At 41.7% G+C, this 22370-nt stretch overlaps 2 protein-coding genes across 3 annotated transcripts in view; both read left to right on the top strand.

Annotated features, from left to right (window-relative positions):
* mettl16 (methyltransferase 16, N6-methyladenosine) overlaps nt 1-13532 on the top strand; it is a 187463-nt gene extending 173931 nt beyond the window's left edge. For both annotated transcript variants that reach the window (XM_084318519.1, XM_084318518.1), the window contains one exon: nt 11833-13532. In XM_084318519.1, coding sequence (XP_084174645.1) covers nt 11833-12549 — 717 coding nt within the window. In that variant the 3' untranslated portion in view covers nt 12550-13532. The remainder of the gene's footprint in view (nt 1-11832) is intronic.
* Nucleotides 13533-16769: 3237 nt separating this feature from the next.
* mnta (MAX network transcriptional repressor a) overlaps nt 16770-22370 on the top strand; it is a 119672-nt gene continuing 114071 nt past the window's right edge. Inside the window, exon 1 of the mRNA XM_084335802.1 lies at nt 16770-17001. Coding sequence (XP_084191928.1) covers nt 16929-17001 — 73 coding nt within the window. The 5' untranslated portion in view covers nt 16770-16928. The remainder of the gene's footprint in view (nt 17002-22370) is intronic.

The raw sequence follows: 22370 nt of genomic DNA, 5'->3' as shown, positions 1-22370 counted from the left end.
AATTCGGTACTTTTGAGGTACCGAACCGAAACACGTCGGTACTACCGAGTATCGAATCAAGTGAGAAACAAAAAAAAAATGTTTGACTTTTTTCATGTCAACGTTCACACGCACAATATATGCTTACCTAGGATTTGACTTGATTCAACAACAAAGCAGTCGGAGCAATGACAAGCCGAAAACTGTCAAAATTGTAGTTATTTGAAGTTTGGATTTTTTTTTTTTACGACTGAGGTAGGTAAATTAAATTTCTTGGGACTAAAGTACCGAAAAAAGGTACCGTTGGGTACCGGTATCGATTCACAGGTACCGGTACCGGTATCGGTTCAAATGTGAAAGGTACCCATCCCTACTCGGCACGCTCTGAGCAAAGAAAGGAACTGAGATATGAATTGAGTATTTCTTGCCTTGCTATGGTCCAGTAAATACGCTGATGTTATTGAACGTGTAACTATATAACGTTAATGCCACAAAACGAATGCCTTTATTATAAAGTAGTAACTTTATAATAATAATGATAAGAAAGGGTCGGGGGGGTAACCACCCCTGCCCGCGACACCGAGTGAACGGCGCACGACCAGAGGGGAAACTTCGAATCCGTGTTTCACTTTAAATAACGAATGCGTGCTTGCCGAATCCCAAACAATATTCATGCTGCAAAGTCATCCTCTAAAGATAGACATTTAGACTAGAGGCAGGCTATATGCTATAAAGAGTAGACTACTAAAAAAAAATGCATTCAAACTTTTTTTTTAATTCTTTTTGTGTGCGTGCGGTAATAACCGCGGCGGTAGGAAATATTTCGCAAATTTGTGCGGTAAGGAAAACATCAATACCGCGGCAGCTCTACCTTCAATACGTTTTACGAGGCTGTCTAATAAGCGAGCACTGGGACGGCATTCTAATAAGAGCGAAACAGGCTATGTAAATGCTTCTTAGTTTTCAGCCTGATATGCGTTATTTAGGCAGACCTATTGGACATTTTCGTTTTTGTTTATTTATTAAGTTAATATATAAAGTGTTTAGAATATTTAAAACAAAAAAATAATTTTATATTGGACTATATAATAGAATTAGCTAATCAGGCTATAGAATGGTTTTATTAGTTTTAAGCGTGATATGTGTTATTTAGTTAGACCTATTGGACATTTTCGTTTTTGTTTATTTATTAAGTTCATATAAAACCGTGTTTCGAATATTTAAAACAAATACAAAAAAATTATTGAATAATAAGTTTTTTTTTCAGGTTTTCACGCGGGTCCTTTTAAAATATTATTTACAGTCGGGCTTATTTTCGGGCAGGGCCTGAAGTTCACGGGCTCGGGCTGGGCACGGGCTTCATTTCAAGGCCCTTGCAGACCACTAGTGCGCACCTTTAGAGCTTTGCGGACGGATTTGTCTACCCAGGGCTTTTGGTTTGGGTAAACTCCAATTGTGGTAGTGGGGATTGTTTCTTCCACCAAAGTACAAACAAAGTCCAGCACTGTCTCCGTGTAGTCATTAATGTTATCTGTGTTATCACGGAACACACTCCAGTCTGTACATTCAAGTGCAGCTTGGAGCGTTTCCTCTGATTCTACAGACCATCGCTGCACATCTCGCGATACTACCGGGGCGCGCTTGAGACTTTGTTTATATTTTGGTCAAAGAAAGATGGCCTCATGATCTGACTTGCCGAAACCACTAGCAGCTCGAGACTTATATCCACACTTAAATTGCGAGTAGCAGTGGTCTAAAATATTCCCGCCTCTGGTAGTACAAGTCACGTGCTGGTAGAAGTTTGGCAGTACTTTTCTCAGATTGGCGCTATTGAAATCACCCACAACCACAATAGCAGCATCAACGTTAGCTGTTTGAAGTTTATTTACCTCGTCATGAAGCAGGGACAGCGCGACTCCAGTGTTTGCGTGGGGTGGAATATACACTCCGATCAAGATGACCGCCGTTAACTCTCGGGAGAAAGACAATGTAACGTTACTGGTGAGAAAGTGATTTACCTTGGAATACTCCTCTGCCAACTTGCTCTGCCAACTTTGTCAAAACATAACATTAGTCTGCAGAAGGCGGCTGGGTGGCGTAGCGGAGATTGCGCTCGTCACCAATGCAAAAGACTCCGGTCTCGACTCCCCGAGTCAGCGTTGCCTCCGGCTTGGGCCAGTCGTCATACTATCTCAATTGGCAGAGGTAGCGGGTGGAAAGTCGATGGGTGGGGATTAGGGATGGGTACCTTTCACATTTGAACCGATACCGGTACCTGTGAATCGATACCGGTACCCAACGGTACCTTTTTTCGGTACTTTAGTCTCAAGAAATTTTATTTACCTACCTCAGTCATAAAAAAAAAATCCAAACTTCAAATAACTACAATTTCGACAGTTTTCGGCTTGTCATTGCTTTGACTGCTTTGTTGTTGAATCAAATCAAATCCTAGGTAAGCATATATTGTGCGTGTGAACGTTGACATGAAAAGAAAAAAAGTTAAAAAAAAAAGGTAAATGTTTTTTTTTTTTTTTTCTCTCTCTCTGTATCTCACTTGATTCGATACTCTGTAGTACCGACGTGTTTCGGTTCGGTACCTCAAAAGTACCGAATTCGGTACCGATCCCTAGTGGGGATTGGACGTTGTGGACAGCGACTCCTACAGGTCGGTTGGGTGACGCCTGTACAGCAGAGACAGGAAGTATCAGGGGCAGCGTGAGCCTCCCACGCGTTACTCCTCGCCACTAAGAGTCCGCGTTGTCTGGTGAAAAGATGCGACAGGCTGCCTCCTCGTGTACCGGAGGGGACACGTGATGCAGGGCTTCTATCCTCACTACAACCGACCAGTGGGAGGCATAGTCTAGCAGCGTTCAAGACAGGGGAGGGGAGAATTGGCAATATGAAATCAAGATAGGAGAAAAATAGAAAAATAAGGAGAAAAAGTTTATCAAAACATTAGTCTGCAGAAATGCGCAGTTTTCGACTGCTTTGCTCGCAGTGTTCCATCTCCATCCACATACACTGCAGGTAAGCCAAGATGCGGAGTTAGCTAGGCTAATTACGAATTATTACGAATAGGCTAATAAATAAAATATAATTGCTTAGCTAATTGTTTAGCTACAAATATATTTGAAAGATGACAACTTTTTATAGATCGTCAGGCTGAGGCTGCAGCCACCATGTCCCAGCCCACCCCTCCTCCCTCTACCACCACCGGTCCCAGCCAAGCCCAAAGTCCCTTCACCCTAGCAGCTAGAGGAAGGATGACAGAGGATAGGGTGAACGAGTGTCACATGGTTACTGTTGCTGAAGAAATAATATTTATTGATTATATTTATTTAATATTTATTTATAAAGTTATAAATAATAAAGCAATGTCGATTCTGTTCTTAATTAATAGTTTTTTTTGTTGCAAAATAATCAAAAAGAACCAATAAGAGTATCGATAAAGTACCGAACCGTTAAGCAGTATCGATAAGAGTAGTAGTATCGATAAAATCCTAACGATACCCATCCCTATACATAACACATACGTTTGCGCGTTATCCCATGGTGAATATAAGTATAATTTCAGAGTGATCCGGGATAATTCCTGGGAAGCTATTTATAGGGTGCAACGTGAATTCTACTATAAGCATTGGCGTTTCTTGCCTGGACAAGCTACTATTTCCAAATCAAATGTATATAATAGGTATTATCTTTCATCATGAATGCATGAAAGGTAGAGTTGTTCCGATACCGATACCAGTATCGGAAATGCCTCCGATACAGCCTAAAATGCTGGTATCGGCGAGTATGCGTCAAATCTATGCTCCGATCCCATATGACGTAATTTATCAACAACACGTGCGGTATCCTCCTGCTGAGAGTGAGCATTATAAAACAAATGTGTTTTTAATCGACCATGAATTAAAGTGTCAATGCTGTTTGTCATTTTAACAGCAGATACTTTCTTAAATGCCATCGTCCCGACAGAGCGGTGTGACGGGAGCTCTGATGTGTTCACTTGCTGGTGTTATTAGCATTAGCTGAAGAGCTAGCTGAAAAGCTAGTTTTAGCTTTAACGTTACCTTGGCTAAAGTTGGGGCTATTCATAATCCAGCAATAATGGCTGCAGACCTGCAAGCAAAGTACAGCAAGTTGGCAGAGGAGTATTCCAAGGTAAATCACTTTTTCACCAGTAACGTTACATTGTCTTTCCATCTAGCTCACGTTAAGGCTAATCTAAGTGTCGTCACTGATCGACCTCTCGCACACATGCACACAATTAATGACATGTTGCGGGACAGCCATACCGGTGACAATGTTTAGCTTTTAGTGCCAAAGGATAAGAGTCTGAGGCGGTGTCTCAAAAGAGAATACATGTTACTACTAGCTAACTGAACCGGAGCCGACTGGATAGCAAGTGCAACAACATATAACGTCCGTGCGGAACCAATGTCCCAACACCAACAACAGTTCCGTGGGTGAACTCATTGAGCATAATTGTCAATTAATGATACTAATCTATACAATCACCTGTTGTTGAATAAATACCATTACGTTCTAGTTATTACTAAAAAAACAGTATATATAAAACAGTATCTGTAAAAAAGATTTTTTTTTTTATAAAAGTTTTATAATTTATATAATATAAACATTTTTTTTTTTTTAAATAATAATGTATGCACTGGTATCGGATCAGTACTCGGTATCGACCGATACCCAAAGCTTAGGTATCGGGATCGGGAAGGAAAAAATGGTATCTGAACATCTCTAATGGGGGGGGGGGGGGGGGGGTAGTTTCTGATGCTTTGATTGCCAGTAACGGCATTTGTATTGAACACTAAAAACGCTGATCACCTGGATCGGTATCAAAACATTGTTTGATCAAGCTGAAATTGATTTCAGTTAGTCCTTACCTGTGGTCGGGGGTATTCCAAAAAGAATATTCCAATTGTCTGATCGCGATTTCCAGTATTGGTGTCCATCTGGTCCCGGACATAATTTGGCACAACTTATGGATCGAGTGTGCCAGATGCGTTTCGAAGTGGTCGGTCGGATGAAGCGACTTACTCGGCTCTGTCTAAATATAGCATAGACATTATAGACATTTGAGTGTAACACAGAGTTAGATATAAGGTTTCAAAGGGTGGGCGACACTGCCATCTGGCAGGATGTGGCCGGTATTGCACTTTGGCAATCTCAAAATCCTTTCTTATGGCAACACCGAGGTCAGTGGATGAGTAATTAATAAAAAATATCGAATAAAAGAAAAAACGACCAAAACCCGAGATATCTCGGGTCTGGCAATTAAAGAGTTAATAACATGGGTTAAAAAAAATCCCAATCCCAAACATTGCTTGTTTCTGTGAAAGTTTACTTGTTTCAGGATATTTGCACCTGACTGGAGATATTTCTTGAAAGGGGTTGACATGTATTTAAACTAGTGCTGTCAAGCGATTAAAAAAATTAATCTAATTAATTACAGGATTTGTAATTAATTAATCTAATTAATCGCATTACCATTTTATGCCTCATATTCTATATTCTATAATCATATTTCAAATTTCATGTGTCCGGATGGCAGAATTCAGTACTGTATCTACAAAACCTTCTGTTTAATCATCTTCCATCTATTAATTTGCTTAGATTTTTTAGGTCTGGTCAATTTGAGCATGGTGTTATTCACAGTCAAAGATAAAAAAAAAATTATTGATATTCTCATTTGGTTCATTACAATTTACTCAAAATAAAATGTTCATTCAATCAATCACCGCGCAGATTGATTGATTGAATGAAAATGTTATTAACAGATTGCAGAATGGGTACAATACAGTACGGCTCAATACACACAATTGTTAAGGGAATGCAGACCAGAGAAAGACTTTCGTCTTGTTTACATCAGGGTCCCCCATTTTCAATTCATAATGAATTGTAAGTAAGGGTGCAACTTGCACCGTGCAATCCATTCTTTGTGGATCTAGCCCACAGTATTTCTGACACTGGGAATACATTCCCTGAGATTCATAGATTTCCCTAGAATCAGATACCAAGAACATGCAAATGGACCATATTAAAAAGAAATTGTAAATGTGTATCCTACATGCTTATGGAATGAATGATACAAAAAAAATATTATATTAAAAAAAAAAAAAAAAATGTAATTAATTTTGAGTTAATTTTCATAACGCGATTATTTGCTGTGTAATTAATTTATCTAATTAACGCGATAAACTGACAGCCCTAATTTAAACAAGTGAAATTAACTCATCACATCTAAGTTTCTCTCTCAATACTAGACTAAATTGCTTATTAAGATGGAAATGTATTTGTGTAGTATAGTGTGACACATATTAACACTTTAATCGCCGTTGACGCTGAAACACGTCTTTCCCCGCCATGCTCATTCTTTGATATCAATATTTCAAAAATCTGTGATCGTAATCATATTTCTCCCCCGGAGACATGAGATGTACTGGTGAGCCCCTCTCAACTCTACAACGGTTCAAGAGCGCCATCTGGTGGCCGATCGGCGGATCGCCCAGGGCATAAACAGGAAGTGGAAGCTGGTGCTCATTTCAATTGGGTCCGATCACTCGGTAATAGTCCCAGGACTCGAGCTGATCACAACGGATAGTGATCCGTTACCAATAACTCGATAAACAACATGATTTGGACGTATATACTATTATACAACCTGGAAATGGATCGGATATTTCGACATCCCATAATAGAAAAATTCTGTTCCACGCTCATCTCCCAACGGCGAGAGGAAGCTACGGTGAGTTTCAGCGTTATTTTTTAATGTCTTCTATACTAACTGCTCTAATGATCATATCACCCACACTAGATGAATGATATAACGTTGCCCACGGAATTATAAACGACCCCCCCCCCCATCCGGTCATCATCAGATCATACGTAGTAACTTCTAGAAGTACGTCCATTTGAAATTTTTTATCTCGCACAGATTCCTACCAAACTGTATTTGATCATCAATATAATGCATTTAGGGCTATAAATCAAGTTCTGGAGAAAGCTGCCGAAAACGATAAAAACATACTTATACTTTAGACCGTATTTTAGTATGAATATGTGAATGAAAAAGTATAACGTTGCTACACCCTGAACAATATATATAGGACGTTGAATGGGCCATAGTAATGTCAATTTAGCAATAAAATTTAAAAAGTTATAGCCCTGCAAAGAAGGGGAACTTCTCCATGTTAAATAGGGCTGGCGAGGGATGGTAAATTATGAATTTAACCCCGGCGATCAAAGTGTTAACAGCTTGATTTGCATGTATGCCGTCTTCACTGGTGACAAAATAGTAGGGATGGCACGATACCACTTTTTCATGTCCGATACCGATATCACAGCCTTGAGTATCGGCCGATACCTATCCGATACCAATCCTACCCCCCCCCCCCGACCCCTCTTAAAAACAAAAACCTGTGTTTAAAGGTCCCCTGTCTTATAAATAGCCTTTTCCAGTGTTTAGCATTGTTTTCTAGCAATGTGGGGTTGTACCAACACTGATTTGATGGGAAATCTCTAGCTACTCCTGTTTCTTCAGTTCAGCTCAGAACCTCCCCCACTGAACCAAGCCATTCAGAATTGACTCGCTATCCTATGTAGCAACGCGCTGATCTGGTTGTAGTCACCACCCACAATCAACAATTCGCTCAACAACGGAGCAGTGGGAATAATGAGGAAGCGGTCTCCCTGTCCCTGACTCTCCCTCTCTCTCTCCACCTGCATTTTACACACAATCGCGAGGAGCCGCTCACACAGCGCACACGCTCGCACGGAGCGATCTATCCTCTCTCTCCCTCTCTCTCCACCTGCATTTTACACACAATCGCGAGGAGCCACTCACACAGCATGCACAGAGCGATATATCCTCTCTCTCCATCTGCATTTTACACACAATTGCGCGGGAGCCGCTCACACAGCGCATACTCGTGCACGGAGCGATCTATCCTCTCTCTCCCTCTCTCTCTACATTTGACACACAATCGCGAGGAGCTGCTCACACAGCGCACACGCGCGCACGGAGCGATCTATCCTCTCTCTCTCTCCACCTGCATTTTACACACAATCGCGAGGAGCCGCTCACACAGCGCATACGCGTGCACGGAGCGATCTATCCTCTCCCTCTCTCGCCACCTGTATTTTACACACAATCGCAAGGAGCCGCTCACACAGTGCACACGCACAAGCGCGCACGGAGCGATCTATCCTCTCTCTCTTGCTCGCTCGCTCTCTCTCTCTCTCGCTCTCTCTCGTATGTATCACGCTGTGTGGGTGACTGTCACTTTTTTAACCTTACAGATGTGTTCCATAGACTCACAGGAATTGTGTAAAATTGCCCAAATAGTGAAAGGAATACCAAAACATGGGACCTTTAACCTAGCCATCTAAAAAACATCATGCTAAAACTGTTTTAGAATCATTGGTAAACAAACATAGTGCTAAAAATATACACTTTGATTGCTGTTTTGATAGGGTTATGGTCTTTACTCTTGGCTACATTTGAAAAAGAAACAACATTGTACTTATTTGGGATAGCCGTGTTGGAGATAAAATGCCGGTTTGCCAACATGAAGCGAGGCCGCTAAGCATCGGAAACCTAACGTTACATTTCCTACAAAGGGGCTGGTTGCCCTGCACAATACATTCGGTTATTTTCTCTGTTAGAGTTATCAGCTTTGCTTTGTTACCGTCTGCAGGGAGTTTCTCGCACTTCTGAATGGTTTCCGGATGTTTCAGGATTTTTACAGCGAACGGCCACCAGGGGCTCTCGCAGATGTCTAGTGGACACCTGCGGCTTATAGTCGGGTGCGGATTGTATATGTAGTACACATTTATTTTTCGTTCTATATCTAGCTGGTGCGGCTTATATTCAGGTGCAGCTTATAGTCCGGCAATTACGATTATGCTTTTAGAACCTACGGTTCAGTATGTTCACCCATGTCAAACATCTGCTCCTACTATACTGTGCAAGTTCAAGTTTCAAGTTTCTTTAATAGTTGTCATACAGAAGTACAGAATACTTTTGTACAAAATGCTTCTTACTGTTGCGCTCCAGAGACTGTGCATGACAAGGTAAGTATGAAATAAAAACATAGTAAAAATTAGAAGTAAAAAAAGAGGTCACAGTGTTCAGTTTAGACATATGTACAATGTTCGTAGACGTAGTTACCATACAATATACAATACTGTGCAGTGTACTAATATACAATACTATATAGTGCAAGGCATAAATGGACGAGGTGCAGTTTAGGTACAATTCACAGTAGGTGTACGAGTTGTAGTGCAAATCCTTTATCAATAAATATAAAGTGTAAGTGTGTTTGTGTGATCTAAAGTGTGGAGAGTGGGTGCTGCAGTGTGTTGTTTGTTTGAGTGAGTGTGTGCGTGTGGGTGTGTGTGCTGTGTGCATTTGATGGTTGTTGCATAGTGATTATTGTTCGTTTAGCGATTATTGTTCGTTTAGCAGTAGGGAAGTTATGTATTCATCCTGTCCCTTGACATTTCACATTATTGTCAACCGTAGCAATATGCAGTATCTAACTTGGTTGGGTGTTACATCGCTTTGCACTATATAGTATTGTATATTAGTATATTGTATATTGTATGGTAACTCAGTTACTTCTATTCTGCATCGAACATTGTACATATGTATATACTGAACACTGACTTCTATTTTTACTTCTATTTTTACATGCTATACTATTTTATTTCATACTTATCTTGTCTAGCACAGTCTCTGGAGCGTAAAAAAGACGCATTTTGTATAAAAGTATTCTGTACTTCTGTATGACAACTATTAAAGAAACTTGAAAACTTGAACTTGTTTGTGATGAACAGACAAAAGTAAACCTACCTACACTTGAAACATGCATTGTATGCACGAGTCCATGATTGTTTTGGTTGTAGATGTAGAGTATGACATACTGCTACTAAACCATCATACAGTTAAGAATACTGGACCTCTGTACTGAAAAGGCCATACTGGTGCTAAACCATCATGAAGTTAACAATATTGGACCTCCGTACTGAAGACCATACTGGTGCTAAACCATCATCAAGTTAACAATATTGGACCTCTGTACTGAAGACCATACTGGTGCTAAACCATCATGAAGTTAACGACACTGCACCTCCATACTGAAGACCATACTGGTGCTAAACCATCATGAAGTTAACGACACTGCACCTCCGTACTGAAGACCATACTGGGGCTAAACCATCATGAAGTTAACGACACTGCACCTCCGTACTGAAGACCATACTGGTGCTAAACCATCATGAAGTTAACGACACTGCACCTCCGTACTGAAGACCATACTGGTGCTAAACCATCATGAAGTTAACGACACTGCACCTCCATACTGAAGACCATACTGGGGCTAAACCATCATGAAGTTAACGACACTGCACCTCCATACTGAAGACCATACTGGTGCTAAACCATCATGAAGTTAACGACACTGCACCTCCATACTGAAGACCATACTGGTGCTAAACCATCATGAAGTTAACGACACTGCACCTCCATACTGAAGACCATACTGGGGCTAAACCATCATGAAGTTAACGACACTGCACCTCCGTACTGAAGACCATACTGGGGCTAAACCATCATGAAGTTAACGACACTGCACCTCCGTACTGAAGACCATACTGGTGCTAAACCATCATGAAGTTAACGACACTGCACCTCCGTACTGAAGACCATACTGGGGCTAAACCATCATGAAGTTAACAATATTGGACCTCCGTACTGAAGACCATACTAATCATAATAATTGATCAACTTATAGCACATTTACAACAGTTGTGTCTGTACCAAAGTGCTTCACAGATAAAAACAAAGAGAAAATACATATAATACAAATACTAAATATAAAAGTACAAATAAGTGCAGGGGTTCAGATAGAAATAAAAACTAAATAAGAAGGCATAAAAGGACAAAGTAACAACCTAGGAGGCAGGCTCAGCTCTGGTCAAAGGCCAGGGAGGATAGATGAGTCTTAAGCTGGGACTTAAAGACCTCAATGGTCTGGGCTGACCTGATGTGGAAGGGGAGGCTATTCCACAGTTTAAGGAAAAAGCTCTGTCCCCTTTAGTTTTTAGCCTAGACCTGGCCTCATGTAGCAACAGATGGTCGGCTGACCTTAGGGCTCTGGATAGGGTGTGGAGACACAGGAGCTCGGTCAGGTACTGTGGGGCCAGGCCATTTAGGGATTTAAAGTTAACAGTTAAAAGTCATTTTAAATCAATGCGGTGACGGACGGGTGCTAAATCATCATGAAGTTAACGATACTGGACCTCCATACTGAAGACCGTACTGCAGGAGTTTACATCTTACACAGTGTAGCTTTAATTGGCCTCATTGAACACAATTTGAGGCCAATTAGCTTGGTGTGTGATCTGGAGGGTGATTGGTTACACCAATCAGTTCATTATAATAATTTTGCAGAAGTTGTAGGGTACATTTTTGTAAATAAAAGTGGAAAAAGTCTGATTTAATATTGCTCTAATTTCAGGCTGTGAGGCAACAACACTTTTAAACTTTAAAGCTGCACTGTGTAATATACAGTACCAGTAGAATTTTGGACACACCTTCAGTTCAATGAGAAGGTGTGTCCAAACCTTTGACTGGTACTGTAGATCTGGAGAAACGTCTTTGTTGCTTGTGATAAAGATGTCAAATACAATGCAACAAACTTCAAGAATATGTGAGGCGCTCTGTTATGGTGAAGAATAAAGTTGTAAAGTTTTTGATCAAGCATTGTTCTGACACACTATCATACTGCTGTGACCTCACTGTGTATGTTCCCTCTGTGTCCTCTGGGACCGCAGGTGCTCCACAAACGGGTCCCATGCAGCAAGAAGGAGCAGAGCCTGTTCTTGACCGCCGTGGAGAACACATGGATCCACGGGCGCCAGAAGCGACGCGAGAACAACCGTCAACTCCGAGAGCTGCCCAGGGCACCCCCTAGTGCTGCCATGAGCTCTCAAACCACCCCTGCTACAGCTGCCCCCACCCCCACTGAAGTCCCACCCACCAAAACCCGGCAGCCTCCAACAGTCAGCGTCAACATCCAGAATGAATCTACAACAGCGCAGGTCCTAGCCAGCCAACAGCCACCTGACGAGCAAGCGTCTAATGGAGCCACCTCACACAAGACGCGTCTAGAACCTCTGAATGCAACTGGATTTTGTGAAAGCAGAACAGGCCAATACGTGGACATGGAGGCCTCGTCCCCCACCTCTACGCCCCCCCCGACACAGTCAGCAGAACCACCGGCCACGGGACAGGAAATCGGCCCACAGGAAGCGCCCGCAGACACACAGGAAGTGAAATGCGCCTCACAGGAAGAAGAGCTAGCCAAGCAGCAGCCCCTAAGCCCCATCACCGTGGAGCATTTCCTGTTTAAGAGTGTGCTGAGCGTGGTGCCAGAGAAGAGCGATGTTGTGATTGAAATGCACTGGGTGGACGGCCAGAGCAAAGACATGATGAACCAACTCTGTACCTACCTGAGGAACACACTGCTCAAGATGGTGGCCATGCCCTAAACAGCACGACAGGCAGTAGTGTTCAACTGGTTTGTTTGTTTTTCACTGTTCCTGCACAGATTGGGGAAAAGTATGGAAATCATTTTAGGTTTTGTTTGTTTTAGTTAGTAGTCTTTAAAAATATGGAAAAACTAAGTTTCAGAAAACCACCACGCTGTGAATTACTTGCTCCTGAGACAGACTGTGGACACCACTAAATAATAATAATAATATAACTATGGCACTATTCTAAAGGTGTAATACGGTGAGCGAAGTGAACATTGTCTAAAATGTCAATGTAAGTCTCAATGTAAAATGTGTCCGAACACTGACATGGAGACGAGAGAGATGGGGGAAATAAATCACTTAAAATGTAACTTAATGCTGTGTTCGATTATAACTCGGAGGTCAGAAATTCCGACTTCCTATTAGGAAAAAAACAAATAAAATGGCCCATCAACTCAGAGTTCCTAGCAAACTTGGGTATGATTTCTCAACCCCCCCCCCTTTCAGACCAATCGGCATACCGATATAAGTAAGCGCAACATCCATTCGCAACATTCAGCATGAGCATCCATGGTTTTCCGAGCGCATTTAGGTCGGAGATGACTCATTCTCCACTTCCAACTTCCCACCTCCGACCACAAACGAACGCAGCATAAGATGTGGCTTCGCCAGGCAGACACTCGGGAGCTCCCCTGAGGGCTGAGTCGGAGCGCTTCTTTGCAGAGTTCAGTTGGGTGCACAATAGGCTGTCAGATGCAGGGCTGGCTTGGAAAAGGATTGGATACCGTATACAGAATACATACATTATTCACAGTGTTCATATAGGTGGAACATAACAGAGCATGTTGTTTTTTATTTTGTGATACACATCCTTTCATCCTTTCCAGGCTGTTTCACTTTCTGTTGATGACTGTTTTCAGGATAGCGTTGAAGTTTTACACGGCACAAGATTGATAAAAAGGCATTTGTAATAAATGTTTGTTTTTATTTTAGTAACTTGACTAAAATACTTGTCTGTGTATATGTTCATATTCTCATGCTATTTCGTCTTTCCCAGTGGCAAGGTGAAATTACCTGATTATTAACGCATCTTAAGATGTCCAGTGGTTACCAAAGTGGGGTCATTCTGGGTCCTTGAAGGGCTTCCAAGTGGTCCCAAGCAAAATGGTAAATGGTTTAATTTCACTATTAATTTGCAAGAAGTTAGCGCCATGATAGAAAATGTAATAATGACACATTTAATCATAAACAAGCGTTTATGATAAGCGTAAACAAATATCAGATAGGGTCAATGGAATAAAATCACCAAATGGGGTCTGCTGCCTATTGAGTATTTAGTTGGGTGTCCAATGGCTTTGGTAACCCTTGGTCTAGATAGCAGTTTCTTCAAATGGCCACAAGAGGGCAGAACACATCTGTTTTAATCCCATCTACAACTGGCATTGAGATAAAGGTCTTTTCAATATAGCTCTCTGTTACAACGCAGTGGTCTTTGTGTTTGTGAACTGTGTTTTGATCACCATGTGATTTGATCGAGTGCTGATGATCTTTTTCCACTGATTTCGACTACAACCTGTGATAATGCCCCCCCCCCCCCCTTGTCTTTCCTGTGCCTAGAGAACCTATAGACACAATTGTGGGCCAGTATTATTAGGTCACAGTCGACATACTTCCTGAGTAGAGTTGAGCTGAATAACAGGAAAGGGGGACTCAATCTCTAAGGCCAAGGTTCTAAAACTCACGGCTCGAGGACCAGTGGTGGTCCTGCTGAGACTGCTCAGGAGTCCATGGCCTGGTTAGCTGACACATACACATATAGGCCATTTCTCTTCTATTTAAGTAAGGTAAGGTAAAAAGAAATACCAAGTAAAATGTGTAGAGGAACAATAATTGCACATCAAAGTATTGCAGTGTTGTTGCATGTCTGAAACTTTGAATTGTAACAATAGTTGATAGCTTCTTCTGGAAATGTCAAGAACTGACAGCAAAGGGTTTATCCATGAAAACATATTTTGGCCATGTTCCCAATCCAGTCAAACTGTTTTGCTCAACTTTTTAAAACGGTGGTACACACAAGACTGGTTTTGTTTTTGACCCAGTCAAAATGGCAGCCATATTGTTTTACATGATCAATTTCATATTGATAACATCAGTAAGATTTCACAAAGGGATTTCAAATGTGATCATGGTCAGATAATCTGTTCAGGCCAAGTTCACATTGTTATTAATTTTTTTGTGAGAATATTGCCACCATGAGGTGAAATTACTAACATCCTTGCTATAGCAGAATGAACATATTTGTCAAATGTGGTGCAAATTGGACAAAGCTTTCACAAGTCACTTCCTCTACCATGTGTTTTTCCAAAATGTGATTGGACCTGGGGGTCATATGGTTTGGCCTATCAAAAATCTAAATGATACATTTAAAGATATACCTCATTGATGCCACAGTAAGTTGTGTGAGAATCGGATGAACAGTTTAGGAGGAGGGATAGTGGTAAAAGAAATATATATATATATCGAAATATCTAAAATGGTAGAAAATCCAATAACATGGACTTAATTATGTCAAATGTGTTGTCTGAAGAGCCTCATCTCTGGGTATAAGTTCCGTAACTGTACAACTAATCGGTCAGGAGACTGATTTGAAAATTAAAAGTTTGGCACTAGAGGTCACCAAAATCAATGGCGTTCTTTGAGAGGTAATAAATGTTCACAGCTAATTAGAAAATATCAGTTATCTCATTCACGCCAAAGGACCTGCCATGAATACATGATATCCCAGACACTTTGTTTCCATGGGATATAATTGCAATCTGAACTTTTACATTTCGGTGCAATCAGTCCACTAAACAAAACACCTTTATTACTAGGGATGTTGTGCTCAGTAGCAGATATTTAATGCTACAAACCCATACTATTCTCAGGTGAAATGTTCTCTGTGACGGTGGCAAAGCCAATGCTCGCCAGTCCCTAATACAAAAATATAAACATTTACTGGTCTCTTGATGGAAAACACTCTGCTCTCTGGGGCCACACTCATGCATGTTTCTTGTCGGAGAGAAGTGTGTGCGTGCGTGTCATATATATTTTGAAAGGACCAAGATTCACTTCCTCAGAATTGGAAGATGTGCTATCATTTTACTCCTGTTCTTCTGGGTGTTCTGAAGAGCATCTGCGGGTTATGGCCAGACTTTTAACCAGCATGTATGTGTGTAAGAGTCATGTGACGATGGGGTAAAGTAGAGCAACAGCAGCCGAGAACAATAGATACTATGGCCCTGTAGATTCATCTCAAATCTCAAACCATGGTTCTATCACCAGAGTACATGATGGCACATGCCTACATTTTGATGGTTTGATCTGATTGGTGTTATTGTAAACATATGTGTATGTACTGTGTAAATCAGTTCTAGCCATGATGTTTTGCGCGTTTTCTTTTATTTAGTGTGTGTTGAGGTGGGGAGCATGCTCATCAGGCAATTCCACAATATAACTATTTAGCTAATTAATGTTTCCGCCTCCCCCAAACTCTGCCACAAATAGCTTCAGTTGGGAGTTTTCCTATAATAACTGGGTTGGAGAGAGATCATTGTGCAGGCCGATGTTGTGTATGTGATGCAAAGTTGTATTTAGCTGCCATTTGTGGTGGCCCTTGTTAGCTGCCTTGTTTCCATCAAATGGAAATGGTCTATTTAGCTATATGAACATACTGTACTACCAAGTCCTAAAGAGGCGGGAGACTGAGATACTGCACCGCAGTGCTTGTGCCCATGTGTGCGAGTGCCATACCTTGTTGTTCTCCGCGGTGATTGGCAGCCGAGCAATGATATGTTAACGAAATGGCAATTGACTGCGGCGATTGGTTACGTGCAAAATGCACATACCTCTCCATGTTAATGTTTTGTTGGTGAGAGGTTTGTTGCATTGCAGTTGTTTTTTTCATACTCAAATGTTATTGCCATTTTACCATAGGACTATTCTGAGGCAAGAAAAAACAAAACTTGTATTATATAATATATAAAAGTAGGCTAAAATCTATAAAACATTTGTTATGGGCTATTTTCTTCATCTAACAATCCCGTTCCTAAACGTGTTCCATGTTTTCCTTTCACCACTGAATTGCATGGGAGGGAATGTGTGTGGGCGGACACACTAACGGTAATGGTTGTGAATGTGAACCTCAATTTGTTTCCTACTACTTTCAGCGCCATCTTGTTGCAACTCCTCTACGTATATGTGGAAGAGTTTCTACGAGGGGGTACACGATTACCCTTTTTTTCAGTTTCACTTGAGACTGGGATCCTCTCAACCCCGAGATATAAAAACGAATATCCTTCCTGCTATTGGCCGTTTTTCCCTTTTAAATCCGCAGCCCCTCGAACAAACGAGACATGAGTATCGAAACGCTTTTAGAAGCAGCTAAGTTTTTGGAATTACAAGCCCAGCAACAACAGAAAGCACGTGGTAAGTGGGTTTTTACAATGAATTCTTACGTGAACCACTTGCTTTTTTTTCAGTTGGATGCTGTTCATTGTGAAACTGACGTTACTCCAGCAATCTAAATAGTTTTTCCTAGTGAAAATATAGTGTAAATTGTTCCCTACTTTAACATGTTTTGGAATGGTTTAGTGTTTTAACCAAATGTGTATATTTATTTTGTATTGTATTTGTGTTGGAAGTCGTGCAATAAATATTTTTTTACGTAACCAATGTAACGTTGGATTGGTTTCATATTCCCTTGGACATGCAGACATGGCATTATAGCAACTGTTTTGTCGATCGAACATTCTCGGAAAGTAGTTTTTAACTAAACATAAGACGGAAGGAATTATTACATTGAGGTCTGTGCCTATAGACATGTAACGCGGCATCATGTTATTAATAATCATAAAACGTTAGCTGTGGTGGAAGTTGCTCATGTAGCCACAAACGCCCTCTCGCTTCTCTAATGTTCTTATTCCGTATACACCTCTTGCACAACGTTGAAAACAAAATTACAATACTAAAACCAAATGTGTGAGTGAATAAAGGGCGGTGGCGGACAGGACTGAGTGCCAATCCCCGTTTTTACATAATGACCTGACATAGCCGGGGTATCAAATGACGCCAGCAGCTCTCAGGCTTCCCCCTCCTCACATGATCTGCGCTTCTCAATCACATCTAAAACCCTCCGAACTATAAACACCGATTATGATTCCGGCGGTTGCACTTTTGTTTCGACGTAGTGTAAAATACACGGGTTCCGCTCGCGGAGTCACTCGACCGTTCCAGTCTGTATGACGGTGGCGTCTCCCAGAGAGCCACGCCCCTGAAGTCTGCCAGCGAACAAATGCTACATTCGAGTATAACTCGCAGGTCGGAAATTCCGACTTCCTACTAGGACAAATCAAATAAAAAGCCGCGCCAACTCGTCAGTTCCTAGTCGCAAACTGGCATGAGTTTAAGCCGCGGCGTGATTTGACGTAATTTCAATGACGTGGCCACCGCCACCCACGTCGTACAAACGGTTATTTGTGTTATTAGCTGTTTTAAGAGTATATATGTGTTGTTGTAAACCGTCTTTGTGCATTGTAGTTCATGCCAGACAAATTATAAGAAAAAAATCCCTAAAAGACTTTGTAGCTCGTACGCACGTAATTCGGAGATGACGCCAACTTTCTACCTCCGACCTAAACTAATGCAGCACTCGACGGTGACGTTTCCCAAAGAGCCACGCCCCGTGTGTCTGCCAGCAGAGAAAGACACGCCCCGATCACCACGTGCGTTGCTCGGGAGAGCTGAGGGAGGCCTCCCCCTCCCCCTCCCCTCCCCTCCCCGTTCTCCCTCGTCTCGAGCAGGTCACTATGGAGGAAAGTAGGCCAGTGGTCCCCCTCCCTCCCACCCCTCTCTTCTGCTATGTGCTGCCGCAGTTATATAACGCCAGTACTACTGCCCCCTCTGTTGCTTTTTCTAAATGTTTTAGGTCTACATGTTTTTGCTCGGCAAGCATGCATTTTATATTTATATCGGAATGAAAATCGCTAGTTTGTACCTGGCCATCAGTAGAAAGAAGCAATCCGCCACAGAGGGAAAGCACTTTAGATTATCTTTACACAACGTTGTATGCTTATAATTGCATTCGGAGATTACGAAAATCCCACTTATTATAGACTAGTTGTAATTGTACAAAAAGTATTGTTTCTCATTTTTGTTTTGAGATTTCGCCAATACAATTTAAAACATTACTATATTTGCATTCCCATCCCTCAAACCATTTCATATGTGGTGTCAGTCTTGAGAAAATATACTTTTAAATTAAATTTCAAACCTTTATTTCAACTAGAGCTACAAAACAAAAGCAGCAGATTCATGCATATAGGCAGCACAACAAATACAAATAACAACACTAGATCAGTTACAGTTACACAAGATACACAGTGGTCGCAGATCATATTTTTAAATACAACAAGATATAATGAATCGTATTATTATTATTGATTACTTTAGCCAATTCTGTTATTTAGTGCTGCTGTTCAGTCACCAAGTTTGAGAAGTGGAATGACCTGCTGGATCTTGCCCCTTCAAGGATCGAGGCCTGTGTATGAATGACAGCCTCTTGCACAACAAGACAGTTTTTTTGTATTTGTATCAAAAACCCATGTAGCTAATTTTCCGCCTTGTTTGCATTTCATTTGACCAGAATTATTATTGGTAGTTCGACAGTTTCAGTGAAAGCGTTTTAAGGAAGTATTTGCTTGTGGGCGGAGTGCAATGCAGTATAACTACCAAATTGCTCCTGAACTTTGAACTGCCTTAGGGCCCGCGTCCACCAATCTCACAAAAACACTGATAGTGCGCCGGCAGTGCTGGCATGAAGCGCATCTTGTAGATGACAGAAAGAAATCTACAGCCATCCTTTTATCGTTTTTTCTTGCCGCGGTTTTGCACATATAGCATATTTTAATAACTTTATTGTATATTAATTATATATATAGTTATTGCCTGACACCACAGTTCGCCCTTTGCTTTTTATTAGCTTTTTAGTAGTGTATTCATGTAGTTATTATTATTAGTGTATTTGTGTTTTGTCGCGAATCTCAATGGCCCGTCTACTGTGGGAGACAGCCAAGACAGGCAGGCAGCTCCGGTGTCAGGTTACAAACAGAGTGGTAGATATGAATGGCTGTGATTGGTTGTCTGAAAATGAGCTCAGCGCATCGCTCTGAAAGTTCAGAAAGTTTCAACTTTCGGCCGCACAAAAAAGCTGAAAAAAGAAGCCGACTGCAGCGCATTTCCTATAGGCGGCGCATGCGGCCGCATACGCCCTCTCCCCATTGGGATACATTGAAAAAAGACGCGTGCGGTCATAAATATGAGGCAGGTGGACGCAAGCCCTTAGGTCCATAGCCTTAGCTAATTATGTGGTAGACTAGTTAGTAGTAGGGATGCACCGAAAATTCGGCCACCGAAAGTTTTCGGCCGAAAATGGCCAAAAATGGCCTTTCGGCTTTCGGCCGAAAGAGTTTTTTCACCGAAAATATATCACCGAAACAGAAGCAACCTAACGCGTGTTGTTGTGATGATGTCATCAAAACGCGGATTCATTACAGTCATGCGCGCTCTGAGCTCTTCAGTCCTGCGTGATGATACTCCTCTTGGGACTCGGGAGCAATGCATCTCCTCGGGAGTCGCGCTGTTTCTACAGTATGTAAACTCCGCGCGCAACAAGTCCAATAAATGCGTCTTTAACATACTTTATCCTTATTTACTATATATATCACTGAGTGATCTAATATGCATATTATTCAGAGCGAGAGGGGGAGGGATTGTTTCTCTCACATTGACGCTGTCTGTCCTGCGTGATACTCCTCTTGGGACTCGGGAGCAATGCATCTCCTCGGGAGTCGCGCTGTTTCTACAGTATGTAAACTCCCCGCGCAACAAGTCCAATAAATGCGTCTTTAACATACTTTATCCTTATTTACTATATATATCACTGAGTGATCTAACATGCATATTATTCAGAGCGAGAGGGGGAGGGATTGTTTCTCTCACATTGACGCTGTCTACTGTGCCAAAGTCATCTGGGGACTAGAAAGTTGTGCTCAGTAGAGCACAGATGTCCGCCTCTCTCTTTCTCTCTCTCTCTCTCTCTCTCTCTCTCTCTCTCTCTCTCTCTCTCTCTCTCTGATTGATTGATGGAAAACTTTATTAACAGATTGCAGAATGGGTACAATACAGTCAGGGCCGCCTGGGAGAAATGCGAGGCCCTGTGCGAGATTTAACGCGAGGCCCCCCCCCCCCCCCCCCCCCCCCAAAGGTTAAAAAAAAATATATATATATATATTTTTTTTTATACAGTCAACATATTCTTAAATAATAGCGCTGCCCGAGGCGGGGCATGATACAGTCAACATATAGCAAAAGAGAGAGCGAGAGAGAGCTCCCGTTCTACAGTCAATATACAGTGTACAGAGAGAGAGAGAGAGAGACACATTGGAAAGAAATTGAAATGCTATTTGGCCCTAAACAGAGAGTACACAGTGGCAGAATACCTGAGCACTGTGACTGAAGATCCTTGAGCACAGCCTAGCCATCGAGAAAGGCCGCCATAGGCAGACTGTGTGTGTTAGAAAGAGAGAGAGAGAGAGAGAGAACATGTGTGTTTGTCATGTGTGTGTGTGTTAGAGAGAGACTAGAGCATGTATGAGAGATTCAAAAGGACAAAGATCAACACTTAAATCCAAGAGAGAGAGAGAGAGAGAGAGAGAGAGAGACACATTGGAAAGAAATTGAAATGCTATTTGGCCCTAAACAGAGAGTACACAGTGGCAGAATACCTGAGCACTGTGACTGAAGATCCTTGAGCACAGCCTAGCCATCGAGAAAGGCCGCCATAGGCAGACTGTGTGTGTTAGAAAGAGAGAGAGAGAGAGAGAGAGAACATGTGTGTTTGTCATGTGTGTGTGTGTTAGAGAGAGACTAGAGCATGTATGAGAGATCCAAAAGGACAAAGATCAACACTTAAATCCAACAAGAAGAGGGTCTATACCAGAGAAACCAAAGCAGCAAGGAGCCAATGGCCGACATCAGCTAAATAGGCTAGCCAGGTACTGTGACACCAGGCCACACACAGCTTTGGCCAACGGCCCAACGCTACCCAAGCTACACAAACGACCATTCACACACAGCACATGTCGTATCTCCAAATGTTGTGAAGTAGCATATGTTTTGCCTGGAAAAAAACATTGTTATTAACAAAACATTCGGGAGGGGAAGGAAGGAAGAGTGGGGTAATGTCATGACATTTTCATTAATCTTACCTGCACAAAAGGAACGCAGGGCGAAAGGCCGCAACACAGGTCTCCACGTTGACGAAAGGCCTCTCGCTGTCGGGACAAATAAGCTATGGCCAGAGCCTTGTCATGGTGCAGGCCCGACTACATCTTCTGTCAAAGATGATGTCGTAGTCAGAGTGCCAGGGCCTGCTATTCTCAAGGCTAACTGATAGCATCAAACGAACGTTCCCAGCTGACGCTAAACAGCTAACTGGCTAACAGTTAGCTAGGGGTGGACGGTATGGTCTAAAATTTATATCACGGTATAATTTGAAGCATAGACGGTAACGGTATATATCACGGTATCATCGTTTTTGATAAAAATTTTTTTTTATTTTATATAATTTTTTATTTTTATTTTTTTATAAAATATATATATTATATAATTAGACTTGTACTGGTATTATCTGCGAGACATCGCCACCACGCAACAAGCTCCACTGTCTGTGTGTACTCTAGTAGCCTCCAGCTACGGCCAGTATTCTCCGGAGCTGCACCTGGACCTATACTCTAGTA

This window comes from Notolepis coatsorum (assembly GCF_963971535.1).
Source record: "Notolepis coatsorum genome assembly, chromosome: 1".
Classification (NCBI taxonomy): Eukaryota; Metazoa; Chordata; class Actinopteri; order Aulopiformes; family Paralepididae; genus Notolepis; species Notolepis coatsorum.
The sequence above is the reverse complement of the archived record's forward strand: the minus strand, read 5'-3'. Positions and strand labels throughout refer to the sequence as shown.